Here is a 16,873-nt window from a genome sequence, read left to right on the forward strand (position 1 = left end):
TGGCTCTTTTTCCAGGCACCTGCCATTCTGGGCCTGTGCTATATAAAATCTTTACCCTAGCAGCCCGCCATATCCTGGTTGAGTCCCTTAGGACTTGTCAATCTCTTACCACCCTGCCTCCAAAGTGAATTTGATCTGGTGCTCGTAAGTCCTCTTTATGCTTTCCCTGACACTTGCTGTATCAGTGCTTCTCAATTCTGACCATGTGAAATTCAGAATCACCTGTACTTTAAACATACCAGAAGTTGACCTCCCCCCCAGATCAATTAAAACTGAATCTCTTGGGACAGGGCCTGGCTATTTTCAAAGGGATTCTGATATGAGGATTTAAACTACAGAGTTAACTGTCTAGGTAATACGATGAAGTTACAGGTCCTTACCTTTGATGTGTAACCTTTAGAGTAATAGAAAAAAATTATAAGCTAGAAAAAGTAATCCAGTGAATGAGGGTTTGGGGAGAGACAGAGCCCTCTGACAGTCTTCTGATAATTCTGATTGGCAGTCAAATATACTGCCCCACAAATACAGTAAGTGCTGGGAGAGCCATGACTGTGACCACTAACTCACTTGCTAAGAGTTCGAGTATGTAAAATGTTCCTGAAAAAGATACACCTTTTTTTTTTTTTGACGTAGTGTACCTAAATGGAGACTCCTTGAAAACTGGCAATGAGCAGAGCCAATGAACATATGAGTATTTCAGCCTAGTGATAATAACCTCTAGAAGGCGTTCAGAGTCATCATTTACCTGTAGAACACTGGAGGTGCCAGGTTTAGGCAGTGCACTGGTATCACCTTATATTGCTCATTCTAATAAACCCTCAAATGGTCAGAATGGCGGCTTTAAGAATCAGGCAGTCAAATATATAGTGATGGAAGGAGAACTGACTCTGGGTGGTGAACACACAATGGGATTTATAGATGATGTAATACAGAATTGTACACCTGAAATCTATGTAATTTTACTAACAATTGTCACCCCAATAAATTTTTAAAAATAAATAAAATAAAAATTAAAAAAAAAAAAAAGTCAGGCAGAACTCGGCTATGCCTGGAGGGTCTAGGCCAGGGGTCAGCAGTTTACCACCCGTTGGCCAAATCCAGTCCTCAGCCTGCTTTTGAAATCAAGATTGATTAGAACACAGGTGCATCCGTTCCTTTACCTATTATCCATGGCTGCTTTGCCAGTACGTGAGCAGGGCTGAGTAGTTGCAACAGAGACCTTATGGCCAGTAAAGCCTAAAATATTTAGTATCTGACCCTTTACTGTGAAAGTTTGCTGACCCCTCACCTAGGTGTAGGTGCTTGGAGTACACTTCTTAATTTAGGTTGGTGTCCAGCCTTGCTTCCTAGAAGACTACTAGCCAATTTCAGTAGTTAGCCATGTGCCTTTTGGTCCCTGACACCCTTCCCCTTCTGAGTAAGCATCTTTGCTTTCTCCTGACATCCGTGTATGATCTTCTTTACTCTGTGAATCTGCCCCACAAACAGGTTCTGCTGACCCTGCCTGAGCAGCACCGGGCCAGCTATTCCCACTTGTCCTCTAAGCCCCTGCTCATGCTGGAGCAGCTGCTCATGAACATGAAAGTAGATTGGGCCACTGTGGCTGTGCAGACTCTGCACCAGCTGCTGGTCGGCCAGGAGATCCTATTCACCATGGCCGAGGTCGACTCACTGCTCTCCAGATATGCGGGAAAAGCCCTGGACTTCCTGTACCCTCTGAGGGAGAAACGATCAGGTAACTCCCAACACCCTGGGGGGAGGGGGGGGTCCTCCATGGAGGAACAAGGACCATGCTGCATCCTTCATTAGTTTTACTTTCTCTTTTATTATTTTGAGTTGATTGAGAGTAAGCGAGTAGGCGACATCATGGTCTTGGAGGAAGTAGCAAGCTAACCAGAATTAAAGGATGGTAGATAACCACCATGTGCTTAATGACATAAAGTGTGGGCAGCAAACATGCGGAGGTAGTCTCTGTGTGGCCTTGTTGCAGGGGGCTCTTAAGTGCCATCATTTTGTGTTGAGGATACGCTCCATTCCCAGGGTCACGTCAGATAGCGCTGGTATGTGAGCTGACGCAGACTCTTTGAGAATGAAGAAAAAGAAATGAATATGGGCTGGTGTTCCCAGCCAGCTACTTTTTCTTACTTCCTACCCTCCTGCGGCATCATCTTCCACTTCCTTCTGGTCATTTTTAGATTTATTTTGTAAAATCCTAGCATATACTTTATTATCTCCTGGGCCTTTATAAACATACTTTGTTTTTTGAGAAATTTAAAAAGCATGCATGGTACTATTGGCTTAGAAGTACCTCTGCCATTCTTTTTATACCTACCACCATCATGGAAGGACAACCCGTGAAACCAACAGAGCTTTGAGCTAAATGCCTAGTAAAGGTGCTTATGGGAGAATGATATTCTGACAGCATTTTCTGTCTCTCCAGATTCTGTGATTCACCTCCAGGAAATTAGCAGTCAGGTTTCAGACCTTGAGACCTTGTCTAGATCACCATCAGCAGAATTCTCTTCCACTGCTGCTCCTGGTAAGAACGGGTTCTGAGAATTACCCATTTGTTCAATCTTGCTATCATAGCTTTCTGACCCTTTTGCCTCTTGCCAGTTCCTGTTCTCACTGTTCTGGGTTCGTTCTGCTTTGTATACCCCAGCAAAATTCAACACGCAGTGGATTCTTGTTATTCACGGTACTAGTATATCTATAAAGTCACTGCAAACACTGAATTAGCAAGTACTGAACCATTGCTCCTAGGGAAAGTATACATGGAGATAGATAGATAGACAGACAGACAGACAGACAGACAGATAGATAGATAGATAAACATGCATTGTAATCCTAAATTGAAAATAATCAATCCTAGCCTATACTATTTTACTTACTTTATGAAAGAGATACAGAGGCTCAGAAGTGTTAAGTAACTGGCCCGGGGCCTCCCCGCTGTTGAGTGCAGAGTTGGGATTCAAACCCTGTCTGACCAGCCCCCGAGTTTCTTGCACTACACTGCTCTGTCCCCTGCCATCTCTATTCTCTGGTCATCTCTGTATGACAGCTGAAATAAGAAAGCAGCACATCGCCTTGTTCAGCCTCAGCTGAGAAGCTACTGCCGGGCAACTTAAATTATTAAATTATTAAACACGCCACTGTGCATATCTGTGAAAGCACTGGAAATATTGATTTGGAGGTTAAATACATTTTAACAAGTAAGCCAATTCACAAACGCTGAATCTACTAATAAGGGGCATCAGCTGTATTTAGTCGTCATGTTTATTCTGCCCCTACGCTGCACTTAATTACGTACGTCTGTCACCCACACGAGGTGCCAGCTCCTTGAAGGCCTCAGCCATGTGCTTGTCATCCCTTTTCACCATCTCCTCCCGCAGTCTCCAGCGCCTTGCACAAATGCCTGCACTCAGAAGAAGCTCAGCAAGTGTTTGTTTTGCCAGCGGTCAGGGGAGCAGGATTCTGGGGGGAGATCTATTGGGTGTTGCTAAGAGTCACTATGTTTTTCAGTTCTCTTTTTTTGTGACCCGCCAACATTGCTCTGCAAGGTGACAAGAAATCTCCTTCAATAAAGCAAAGATTGTGGCTTTTCATGGCCATTCTTTGAGAATTAGTCATGTTTCATGATAACCATCAGACCTGATGAGGGCGCTCAGACATACAGGCATATGAGCAGCTTCATGCATCTGGACAAGGCAGCCTGAGCAGCTTTGGCTTACTTTTTATTTTAGCTTTTTATTGTGTATATAGTATATATATATATATATATATATATATATATATATATATATTGTGTATATAGTGTAAATAATTATGAGATATGATCAAAACATACAGTGACTGTTTAAATGCAAAAAATTTTTACAGTAAAAGACACATTGCTATTAATCCCCATCAAAATACTCCCCCTCACTTCAAACACAATTATCCCATCATTCTTGCTACTTTCTGAAGCAGTTCAGGAAGTCCTCTTTCGTGAGTGTCTAGTTGCCCTATTGTGGCTGCCTCGATGTCCTGAATGATTTTGATTTTGGGGAAGAGCCAGAAGTCACACGGTGCCAGATCTGGTGAATAAGGTGGATGAGGACACACCATAATGTTTGTATTTGACAGACATTGCCATATACCAGAAGCGATATGTGACACGGAGTGTTGTCATGGTGGAGGATGATTTACAGCACACTTCAAAACACATCTCTCAACCGTAGCTCACGTCCAACTGACTGCACCAAGCAAGCTGAAACTTGTCACACACTGTTACTAAGGTTGGATGTGCTGCTTCCCATATTGAAGATCCCTGCCTTTCCCTTGGATGGCACTTGGCAGCAGCATTCACCATATTTTTTATTGCAACAGAAAGGCTTCATGTCACACATCACTTCTGGTACAGTAATTTCTGTCAAATAAAAACGTTACGGTGTGTCCCCATCCACCTTATTCACTGGATTGGCACTGTGTGACTTCTGTCTCCTTCAAAGTCAAAATGACCATGAAAGGTAAACGTTCTGAATCACTTCAGGACATCGAGGCAGCCACAACAGCACAACTAAAGACACTCACCAAAGAGGACTTCCAGAACTGCTTCAGAAAGTGGCAAGAATGATGGGATAAATGTGTTTAAAGCGAGAGGGAGTATTTTGAGGGAGATTAATGGCAATGTGTCTTTTACTGTAATAAATTTTTCATCTAAACATTCACCATATTGTATGACCACACCTCGTATCATCGCATGATGACTATTCTTGTTTCATCTATATCCTGGTCCTTCTACTGGATTATTTTGAAGCAAATCCCAGATAGCACATCGTTTCATTTATAAATACATCAGTATATGTTTCTAAAAGGTAAAGATATTTCTAAAACAAAACCATAACATCATTATCATACCTACAAACAAATGAATGATTCCTTATTATTATCAACTATCCAGTCACCATTCATATTTCCCCAGTTTACTCATATTTTTTTTTTAGGATTGGTTTTTCTAGACTCAAGATCTAAATAATGTCCACACATGACTTTTGGCTGAAATATCTCTTAAATCTCTTTTAATCAGTTGGCTCCCTACCTCTTTTCTCCCCCTCTACCTCTTTTTTATTTGTGGAGGAAACAAGGTCATTTGTCCTGTAGAGTGTCCCCCAAACTGGATTTTGCTGACAGCTCCCCTGGGTTTCCAACCCCTATATTTCCAGTATACCAGCAAATAGATCTAATAGTTTGATTTGATTCAGGCCTAATATTTTTTGGTAAGTATATCTGAGAGGTAGTTGTGTGCCTCCCATCAGGAGACACACAATGTCCAGTTGTCTCCCTTTTTCTGATGCAGTCAGCCATTAATGTTCATTAACTGGATCTATTATTTCAGTAGGGGTTTGTAAAATGGTGAAGTTCTAATTCTCTCATTCTTTCCTCACTTATGAGCTGAATTACTGATCACCTTTTACTCTGACTTCTGGCTAGGACTCCCAGGTGTCTCCACTGTACATTCCCCCAGTCCAAGGGAGAGAAGTTTCCCACAGAGTCAGCCCCCGCTGGAGTTTGTGCCCCCTGTGACACCCCCGGCCAGGCACCAGTGGGTACCAGATGAGAATGAGAGCATCTGCATGGTATGCTGCAGGGAGCGCTTCACCATGGTAAGCATTGTCAGTCTCCAGCTTTATCTGCAGGAGAAATTAAAGGAAAACTCAAGTTCACGAGCCTGAGTTTATAGTTACTTCGTGTCCCCAAAAGGTTATTGGTATTTTCAGAAGACCTACCAAATCTAAGACTTTGGGTTTTAATTTGACCTGACCGGAATGTATTTTCTGGATTCAGACTGGTGGTAGACGACCTCAAGTAGCCTAAGATTCTAAAATCTTTGCCATTCTCATGAAGAAGCAAAAAAAGAGGCAGACTGATATATCAGGAGGGGTCACCAAACATCAGGAGATCATGTTCCTAGCTCCCCTGTCTTTTGCAATAAGATGGGTGACCTGGTAGTGGCTATCTGTGCTGGCTCTGGAGACAGAGAACTAGGGTTCTAATCTCAGCTCTGCCTCTTATTAGCAATGTGACTATGAACTTTTTCCCTCTCAGATGCTCACTTGTAAACTAGGGATGATATATTATTTGGCTCATGGAGCTATAAGGACTGACTACAATAGCAGATGTTACCACACTTAACACAGTATCTGACTAGTATATTAGCTCAGTGCTGATGAAAACAATGATGATATAATTTTGCTGTGTCTGTTTCCTCTTCACCTGTAAGAGAGTGTAGTATGTCTATCAATCTCTTATAATGAAATGAGGCTGTACTTTGAAATATTTGAAAAAAGAACACATTCTTATCATCATCAATACCATGTAGAAATCCGTTCCACACTGGCTGAGAAAGTCACTTCTTCCCCACTGTGTGTTGCTGTGTCTTCACATGTGGCTTCCACAGACAGGTAGAACTTGTCAGAAGCTATTATAAAACTGCTCACGACGTGGGCACCTTTGCTCATCAGCTGAAAGATATCTTTTAATCTCAGCTTCTTCAAGGCAAGGACTAGTGTAATCTTTCTCAGTGAAGAGCCAAGCATCTGGTATTCTTAATACGTCACAGAGGCTAATACCAAGGATAAATGGGTTAACAGTTATACTCACAGTTCCCACAATGTCACCTTCTCTTCCTCCCTCTTCCTTCTCTTCCTGATGACACTCCTCAGTTTAACAGACGTCATCATTGTCGCCGCTGTGGCCGGCTAGTGTGCAGTTCCTGCTCCACTAAGAAAATGGTTGTGGAAGGCTGCAGAGAGAACCCTACTCGTGTGTGTGACCAGTGCTATAGTTACTTCAACAAAGAGTGAGTGTCTTCTAGCGGGTCTGCGATTGGTACGGAACACTGCACCCTCCCCCAGGTCCTTACACGCATGTGGATAGCATCTCCAATTTGGAACAATTATAGAAAGTTTTAACAACATTCACACAGAAATGCCATTAACTCGGCAGTAAAATGTTTCACCTTAGTCAGAGAAAATTCTAAGAAAGGAAGCAGAGGTAAGAGGAAGCCAAGTTCAAGGCTCTTACATGATGTTCTCTCTGAGATCAGGACGTTTGGTTCTTCAGCCCATTCACTGACTGAGGTCATTGATTGTAGTTCGCTAACGTCCTCACCTGTTTTTCAGCCACACTTGTTCCAGTTGGTCTCAGCCGAACTCACAGATACATGTTCAGACCTACTGGATGTTTGGACGTCATTTTTATGAGCTCTAATCTAGCTTGTCATCCTGGCTTGTTATCCACAATTAGAAGAGCCTTTCCACCCATCCTATACTTTCCTACCCACAGTTCGACCGGTGACAAATTTCAGAAACTGCTCATACCTCTGGCAAGACAGATCAGGACTATGTGTGCTGACTCATTATTGCCCAATTTTTTCGCACTACTTCTAGCAGCAAAGGAGGGTGAAACTAAGACTCTTAGAGCATATGAGTCAAAACAACTATCCAAAAGCAAAATTACTTTGAATTCTTCATGTTTTACTTACAGACTTAAATAGATTTTACATTCTGCTCAATAATATAGCGTTTTTGTGTTTGTTTTAAAATGAACATTTTTTTGGTCCTAAATTACCATGATGATTGGAATTTTACCAATCATTTTATTGGAAGGAAGACATGCCATGCTTATACTATCGTTTCTGTGACCCTGGCATACCACTGCCTCCCGCAGGGTGGGGCCGGGGCAATTACCCATCTACTATACTTCTGAGATTTGACATGAGCAGTTAGTATCGATGGGGATTCTTTCATTCAGCAATCACTCAGCAATAATCACTTTGCTCTCAAGGAGCCCCCATTTTGGTTGGGAGACAGCCAACAAACAGACCACAAAGTCATTGGATAAGTAGGACAGGAGGGTTTCCTAGAGGTATGGCACCTGGTCTGAGCCTTAGAGGATGAGAAGTGAGTAGGAAAAGAAGAGGAAACAGACCATGCCCAGAAGCGGGAGGAACAACTGCAAAGGTAAGTGTAGGAGAAAGTATGGGTCATTTGAGGAAGTGTAAATAGGTAGGTGATGGACTAAGGTTCCAGCCGGTGTACCTTGGACTTAGAGGCTGGCAGCTGAGCCAGGAAGACTTAGGCAATGGCACAAAGGCTTGGGTTGGGGTTGACCAGCAGGCTTCTCATGTAGGGTATTACTTAGGACTTAGGACTTGGGCTCTAGCTTGTGGCACCAAGACTTAGTGCTTGGTGGTGCCAATTTAAGTTGACCATGGCCAGTGGCAGAGTGGGGAGAATTTGTATGGGTTGAGCACAGGTCATGGTGGCAGGGGTGGTCTCAAGAAGTAGCCAGGTCCATTCACAAGGGGCTTTGTCTACTAAACTGCAAATGTGGAACATTTTTACCCTGAGGAGCTACCAAACAATTTTAATCAGAAGCATAATGTGATCAGATTTGCATTTTTGAAAGCTTGCTGTAGCTATAAAGTGCAGAATAAGTTGATAGAATCAAGGAGACCAGTTGGGAAACTATTGCAAAGGCTCTATCAGTAAATGATTAGAGTCCTCTCTGAGGCAAAGATGAAGAGAGAAATGGGAACATTTAAAGAGGTATTTAGGAGATGGGATGGACATGAAATGGTGACTGATTGACAAGTGAGGGAAAGTGAAGTTTTGAATAATTCCCTGATACCTCACTCGGGTAAAGAGTAAATGTCAGTGATACACACCAAGCTCAAAACACAAGAGGAGGAGAAAGTCAGGCACATCATTTTTTCTTTCTCTGTTTCCAGTGTGCCGGAAGTGCATCCAGGACAACCGGAAGGTGAGGCTGAATCACATTCCCTGTGACTCTTTGTTTATATGCTCAAGTTGGCATTTCCTTCAGCATCAGCTACAACTGATATCCTTCATGGCAATTCAGTCTAACTTGTTGGCCAAAGAAAATTCTTGGCATTTCTATCAAGCTGTTTCCCTTAAAGTTTATCATCAAATTAACCTAGCATACTGGCCCATTAGCTTCCACCATTGAGAAGGCCAGCAACCAAGGACTTTGGTCCTCAACTTTTAGTAGATTATTTTATCCTATTCTATTCTATTTTTTATTTTATTTTTATCCCTAGGTTCCCTTTCACTATCATCCTACCTCCCAATGCTACTCCTTCCCCCTAGGTAATCACTATTAATAGTTTGGCCTATATCCGTCCACAGCAGGTTAGTTTTAGAGTAGCCAGTGGCTCAGCCCTCCATTTGAGAAGCATGTACCTTTCAGGTTTGTATGACAAACACTAACACTCATCCCAGGTCTTCCCTGGGGAAGAAAGTTTGAGTTGCTTTAATGAGGCCTCCTAAAGGAAATAAAAAGGACCAAGGAGAGAAAAAGAGCACTCAGATAGCAAGCAAGGATCTGCCTGCACACCAGCTCACTGGACTAGGCACGACTGGACTGCTGGCCAGTGACTGACACATGAATGGCCTTTCTCTTCTCAGCACTGGACAGCTCCAAGAATGAAAGCCCTCCATACTCAGCTGTGGTGAAAGTCCCCAAAGCAGCTGAGGTGGAATGGATTTTAGACCTGGATGAGGAGGAAAATGAGCTGGTGCGGAATGAATTTTACTATGAGCAGGTAATAGTAATAAAATTCAATGACCTTGGGGTGGCCGGGCAGCTCAGGTGGTTGGAGCACCGTGCTCCTAACACCCAGCTCACCGGTTCGATTCCCACATGGGCCAGTGAGCTGTGCCCTCTACAGCTAAGATTGTGAACAAGGGCTAGACCTGGAGCTGGGCTGCTGTGAGCAGCCGGCATGAGCTGCTGTGAGCGGCCCACAGCCAGGGACCGACTTAGCTGGGTAGAGCGCAAGGCTCATAGCAGGATGGGCCAGTGAGCTGTGTCCTCCACAACTAGACTGATAGACTGAGAACAACGGCTTGACTGGGAGTTGGCGGCAGGGGGGAGGGAGGGAGAGGGGGGTTAAAGAAAAAGTCAATGACCATTTGAGTTTCTTTATGATGTGTATTAGTAGAATGGCAGGAAATGCAGAGATAGATGAGCACAGCCTGGCCTTCACTTGCTTACAGTGTAATAACAGAAGAGCTTAGACAAATAAACCCGGCAAGGCAGAAAATGAGGAGCAACTTAGGAAACGCACAAGAGGAGATCAGGAGAGGCTTTGTGGAGGACGTAGCATTTAAGATGAGCCTTGGAAGAGTGGTAGGAGTTTGACAAGCAGAAATTTGGGTGTTGTGAGGGGAATGTGGATAGGGGAAGAACAAAGCGGGCAAAACTAAAACATCTGAGCAAAGGCACAGTGTCAAATTGTAGCACGTGATGGGGAACTGGAAATGCTTTAATTTGGGGAGATAGGGTGTTAGCAGGGAGGTCATATGAGGTAGGATTGAAATGGGCTATTTATGTTTAGGGACCTGAATTCGAAAGTAAGGAATGTGTACTTGGTAGGCATCCGGGACCATGAAAGGTTTTGGAATGTGCTATTGGAATATTAATTTAGCAGCAGTGTATCCAGTGGCTTGAAGCAGAGATGTCTCCAGGTGGTCAGTCAAGCAAGGTGACTGTCATAGTCCAAGCCAGCGACAAGGAGGACCTGTGTTAGTGGGACAGTAGACTGGAAAAAGGAGGGCTTTGTGGACATCCACAAGAAGCAGACAAGAAGTAGGCAGCACATGAACACAGTTGCCCTCATCCTAGCAAGGTGACAAAACCTAGCTGCCAGGGCTTTGACAGTGCTACTTGGAGCATCTGAAACTTGCTTAGTTCCACTTCTGCTTTGCTGTGGAATTTTGGCTCCTTCCTCCAGTGTTTTCCAAGCTTTGTGAAGTAGGAAGAATAATTCTTGCCATCCCACTGCATGAGCTCACAATGTGTTTCTCTCTTCCTCCCCCCGGCCAGGCCCCCAGCGCCTCCCTGTGTATTGCCATCCTTAGTCTGCATCGCGACAGCACCGCCTGTGGCCACCAGCTGATTGAACACTGCTGCAGGCTGTCCCAGGGCCTCAGCAACCCAGAGGTGGATGCAGGGCTGCTCACAGACATCATGAAGCAGCTGCTCTTCAGTGCCAAGATGATGTTTGTCAAGGCCGGCCAGAGCCAGGACCTGGCTCTTTGTGACAGGTAAATGGGAATGAGCCTCTGATCTGGTCCATGGCAGTCATTTCTATCCAGCTTCTTTTTCTGACCCCACTGTGAGTTTTCACCTCACCGTCCTCGCTGATAAGATACACTGAAATGTTTGAATCTCAGTTTGAAGTTACTGTAATGCTGTTACCAGATCACAAGTGGTCTTCCTCACATTCCTTTGACAGCCTGTATCCTTCTTTTTCCCTAAGTGGGTCCTCAAAGCATAGTGTTCTCTAGCTACACCCAGTCAGAAAGAAAGTAAAGACTCTGGTTAATCTGTAATTAAAATCAATTTAAGGGAGCACCTTTCATCTCTGTAAAACTTTCTGATTTTTAAAGAAGTGTCTTCCCTGAATGTCCAGTGCTTAGCCTTGACCAAAACTCGACCCCAAGCTTGACCAAATTCAGACTGTGGCCTCAGGGAGTTCTGGGTAACAGCTCTATAAATTATGTTGGAGACTGGCGTATCCCTGTGTCACAGGTAGGCATCTGAGTCATAAAGTAGAAGTATCTTTAGAAAAGATATGGTTAGGCTTCAGGTCCCTGCACAACTTGCTCTGCCTCCGTTCATTAACTTAACAATGAAAACTCCCAATTCCTAGCTTATCCACCCAGATGTGTGACTCACTTGTGCTCCCAGCACTCAGTCCTAGCCAGATTTGGGTGTAGAGACCGTAATTTTCTTTGAAGTGTAAGTAGCTCAGGCACTTGCTCAGTGTACTTGCCTAGAGACTCATCAGATAGCAGAGAGTGCAGTGAATCTCACCTTTACCACGTCCTAGCTCTGTAACCTTGGCCAACTCTGTTAACTACTCTGGACCTCAGTTTCCTCCACTGTAAAACATGAATAATATTAATACTTATCTCATGGGGCTGTTACGAGGATAAAATGAGAACATCCATGTAAAGGGCTATGAACTGAGCCTGTAGACTCCAAAAATGTTACTTTTCTTATTTTTATTAACAAAAACCAGAAGGTTGAGAAAGACAGAAGGTGGTAGGACAGAAAATGGAAGGAAATATAAAGGAGTTTTATCAAGAGGCAACATCAGAGTCTACATCATATTTCAAGTTTATAAATGAAGAAATAGATGTAGCGTATGTTAAGTAAAGTTTTTAAAACAACCATGAAAAGAGCCAGAAACCTACCAATTTTCCAGAAATGGAGAAGATGAGGAGAAAAGAACAGAAACCCCTCCATTTAGCAGAAGGTACAATTTAAGGCAAAAATAAAAATATGTCAAATTTCAGTAATGTAAATGAGATAAAGTTTTATTAAAAGAAAAAGACACTGAGATTGGAGGGGTGGGTAGAACAAATTTAACATCAAACCCTACGCTTCCTTCAAATATATGCGGTCGGACAATTAAGTTCGCAAACTCATCCTAGAAAAAATGCTACATCCCTCATTGCTGAATATCACTGTGGTCACCTTCAAAGTACTCCCCTTGGGAAGCTATGCACCAATGCCAGCACCTAGGCGGCCCTTCAAAGCGATTTTGGAACTCTTTTTCTGGAATGGCCATCAGAGCTGTCATGTCATCGTATTATCCTTGATGTCCTTGAATGTCATCAAAATGTCTTCTTTTCAATATTTCATTATTTCATTTATCTTTGGGTAAAGAAAGAAGTCACCGGGGGCCAGGTCAGGTGAGTAGGGAGGGTGTTCCAATACAGTTATTTGTTTACTGGCTAAAAACTCCCTCACAGACAGTGCCATGTGAGCTGGTGTATCGTTGTGATGCAAGAGCCATGAATTGTTGGTGAAAAATTCAAGTCAGCTAACTTTTTCACACAGCTTTTCAGCACTTCCAAACAGTAAACTTGGTTAACTGTTTGTCCAGTTGGTACAAATTCATAATGAATAATCCCTCTGACATCAAAAAAAAGGTTAGCAACATCATTGCAACACATTCGCAAACTTAATTGTCAGACCTCTTAGATGGAGGAACTACCTGCTTTAGGCTGAGGCAGCAGAAATGAAGGGAGTCCTTTCTTCAGTAGGATTCTCACCCACCCCAGGTGCCTTGGGTTTTAGCAGTGGCTTCAAATCACACACTCTTTCTTCCCCACCCCGGATTCAGATACACCCACTCTGGAGAATCCCGACGTTTGTGCCTGTTTGCTGATGGCAGTGGATTCATCTCTCGTGTGTATTTGCACTCCCACTTTGTAGAGTATTTTTCTACTGTTTTTATCTCATACCTCCTTCTGATAGACATTTAAATAAGTAAGTAAGTAAATGTTTAAAAACAAGGCTCACACCATCTATTACAAATGTACAATACGTAATTATACCGAATGTGCTTTTACACACTATACTCTCCTACCCCATCCCCACTAGCTTGAGAATCACCGATATACTGAATCCCTTTTCAGGGACATCAGTGGACAAGTCAGGACCCACAGAGGTTTTTGCTAGAATTATGATCTAAGACTTAAGAACCTTGAGTGGAGGCCTGTTTCAGGCAGCACTAGGCAGAATGATCCAGCTCTCTGGGCCCTCTGCCATTATGAGGTTTTTGCAATCATCAGGTGTCAAGAATAGATGAAAGGTGGCAGTCCTAGTAGGCTGTAATGAGAGTCCACCCTTAGCCCAGGGCAAAGATGTCAAGTCCAGGAGGCTAGAATCTAAGTGAGGGACCAGGATGCCCCTGCACAGCAGCACCTGCAGGGAATGGGGGTGATGTGACCTCTTCACTGACCAGAAGTGCAGGCCATCAATACGAGCTCTCCCCCAGGCAAGCAGGGTTCAAAAGCACCAAAAAGTAGACGGGTAACTTGTGAGCCTTCAACATTCAACTAGAGGCTTTGCCTCCAATAGAAGACCTGAGTGTCTCTGTTCTGCATATTAATATCTAACATTTAATGAGTACCTACAAAGTTCCAGACACTATCCTAAGCCCTTTAATTTGGGTTATTTCCTTTTATATTCATTTTACAGATGAGTACATTGAGGCAAAGAAAGGTTAAGTAACTTGCCAGAGATCCTAGAACTGCTAAGTGATGGCATCGGGATTCAGAGCGTCAGACTCCAGAGCCTTCTCTCATAGTGTCTGTGTACCTCTCAATTCTCATTATCACATTTCACTTTGGAAATGAAATAGAAAACCTTTAAGCATCAACTATTCTTAGTAAGACTGTTGCGCCTCATTGCCCTGCCCTTTTCCTCCCTGCAGCTACATCAGCAAGGTAGATGTGCTGAATATTTTAGTTGCTGCTGCCTATCGCCACGTGCCATCTCTGGATCAGATCTTGCAGCCAGCTGCAGTCACCAGGCTAAGGAACCAGCTTTTGGAAGCTGAGTACTACCAACTGGGCGTTGAGGTGAGACAAAGAAAAAGCTGACTTCCACCCCACTGTAATGAGTTGCCTTTGCCTGGCCTTGCAAACAGGTGTTGTCATCTCTCATTTGTCCTTGGCCATTGGGAAGTGTCTAGGGCATGACCAGTTTGCCCGTGTGGGAGCAATGGCAAATGTGAGTGGTGGGGGCGGGGGGAGATGATTGGCAACAAGGGAATAGAATAGGTCCTGGGGACTCTCAGGCCTTGATGTAGGGACCTCTCACTAAAAGGAGCGGTTTTTCCTCCAGGTCTCCACAAAGACTGGGCTTGATACCAGTGGTGCGTGGCATGCTTGGGGCATGGCCTGCCTCAAAGCTGGGAACCTCACTGCTGCACGGGAGAAGTTCAGTCGCTGTCTGAAGCCTCCTTTTGACCTCAACCAGCTGAGTCATGGCTCAAGACTGGTACAGGATGTGGTTGAGTATCTCGAGTCCATGGTGAAGCCACTCCTATCCTTGGTAAGAGCACAGCAGGCAGAGGGTCAGCTCAGGGTGGGGGGCCTAGGAGCAGTAATGACCTGTGGAAAGGATTAGCTTCCACTCAGCTGACAGTGGCCGTCCAGGCTCAGAGCTGCCAAGACTGGATTTTGTTCTTTCCATCACATATAGTTAGATAAATAACTATATATGGTTAGATAAGTGATACAGTCAATTTTTTTAAACAAACTGTAGAAAACTGTTTTTTAAATGAAAAAAAAATCACATATAATCTCGTACCCAGACTTACATAGTGTTTAGATTTTAGAGAATGTTCTGTTATGTTTTTGAATGAAATTGGTGTTATACAGTATTATAATATATAGAGTTTTCTATCCTGCCTGTTTTTCTACACTTAAAACTATATTCTGAGCATTTTTCTACATTGTTAAATATTCTTTGAAAACAGTAGTTTCAAAGAACATACTGAGTTCCATTTTTCCTTCCCATTCTCTCCTTTCCTGTCAGCAAGATGATGATTATTTGGCCACCTTGAAGGAACTGGAAGCTGCCCTTCGGACCCAGAGCCTCTCTCTGGCGGTGATTCCTGAAGGGAAGATCATGAACAACACCTACTACCAAGAATGCCTCTTCTACCTGCATAACTATAGCACCAACCTGGCCCTCATCAGCTTCTATGTGAGGCACAGCTGCCTGCGGGAAGCCCTGCTGCATCTCCTCCACAAGGTGGGCCCCACAGACATAGCTCTCTAAGGGCACCACCTGCTTTGACCACCGAGGGTGGCCCACTCAGCTCTCAGGGGGGTGATGACGCCCTGAAACGTAACCCAGTGTGGAGCTGTGAGATCACCTCTGGCAGAGCCAGGTCAAATGGAAAATTCTGTCTACACAAATCATTATTTGATGAGTGTGCAACAAGTCTTTACCCTGGATCTCAAATTACCTTCTGACTGACAATAACAGATTTCATCGCTTTTCCCAAAACATATAGCAGAATCAAGTAGTAGCTGAGAGCATGATCTCTGGAATAAGATGTTTCATATAAGTGAGTTGACCTGGGGCAAATTGCTTAGCCTGTCTCTGCTTCCACATTCCTCCCACCTACCCTGGGACTGGGTCCTGTTGCTGACCCAACTGTTCGTCCGTTCGGAGTTCTTACCACAAGGCCCAGGAAGCACCCATGGTACAAATCCTGTATTTGGTCTCCAGATAGCTCATGGAAGGAGAGTGTGCTCTCCTTTTTTACCCTCTCACGTCCTCAGCCCTCCTCCCACAGGAGGCAAAGTCACTACTCAAGTGCATTATTTCTTTGGAGCTGTTGTTAGGCGACGTCAGGACTCTGTTTCATCATGACCCTTTGGTATTCCCTTTTTTATCTGACTGTTACATGAAAACTTTATAAGGAATTGGCTGATTTGTACCAAATTTCACATAAAATTAAAAGATCTCAAGGTATACTTTAATTTCAGTCTGCCGCCCTAATTCAAAATGGAAGCCAATGAAAGTTTGCAAATAGACCTATCTTGTAGGATTGCTGCAAGTGAAATCAATAGTTCACAATGTCACAATAATCATAGCCACACAGGACAGTGAAAGGGAAATGTTTTCACTGCTGCCTTAGCTACTAATTGTGCCTTAGCTACTCACCATGTCTCAAGGATAATGTGAAAGTTATATTATTGGGAGTTTAATTGCTAACTTTTACTTTTCCTCAGTTTCCAAATGAGTTTTGAGGTAAACCTGCTTCTCCCAAGCACAAATTGAGAATGGAATTCTAACTAATGACTGGTCTAGAAAGTTAAGCTGCTTACTTACTTATCTTATAAGCTGATGACAGCATTACCCCTGTTTTACATTTGTCAGAGCTAGAATAGAAGCCTTCTTTTTGTCTCCTGTAATCACAATTACACTTCAACTGAAATATCTTGCCTTAATTCTCAAGCAGGTAGGGAGCAACAGAGAAAAAAGGAAAAAG

At 43.5% G+C, this 16,873-nt stretch overlaps 1 protein-coding gene across 2 annotated transcripts in view; it reads left to right on the top strand.

The window, feature by feature from the left end:
* The window catches only part of ZFYVE26 (zinc finger FYVE-type containing 26), a 60,792-nt gene that overhangs the window by 31,386 nt on the left and 12,533 nt on the right, over positions 1-16,873 (top strand). For both annotated transcript variants that reach the window (XM_019733560.2, XM_074327310.1), the window contains exons 26-35: positions 1,489-1,735; positions 2,441-2,539; positions 5,473-5,645; positions 6,705-6,841; positions 8,774-8,805; positions 9,471-9,607; positions 10,891-11,111; positions 14,297-14,444; positions 14,710-14,919; positions 15,406-15,624. In XM_019733560.2, the coding sequence (XP_019589119.2) occupies positions 1,489-1,735; positions 2,441-2,539; positions 5,473-5,645; positions 6,705-6,841; positions 8,774-8,805; positions 9,471-9,607; positions 10,891-11,111; positions 14,297-14,444; positions 14,710-14,919; positions 15,406-15,624 (1,623 nt within the window). The remainder of the gene's footprint in view (positions 1-1,488; positions 1,736-2,440; positions 2,540-5,472; positions 5,646-6,704; positions 6,842-8,773; positions 8,806-9,470; positions 9,608-10,890; positions 11,112-14,296; positions 14,445-14,709; positions 14,920-15,405; positions 15,625-16,873) is intronic.

The sequence above is a fragment of the Rhinolophus sinicus genome, linkage group LG03 (assembly GCF_036562045.2).
Source record: "Rhinolophus sinicus isolate RSC01 linkage group LG03, ASM3656204v1, whole genome shotgun sequence".
NCBI classification, from domain to species: Eukaryota; Metazoa; Chordata; class Mammalia; order Chiroptera; family Rhinolophidae; genus Rhinolophus; species Rhinolophus sinicus.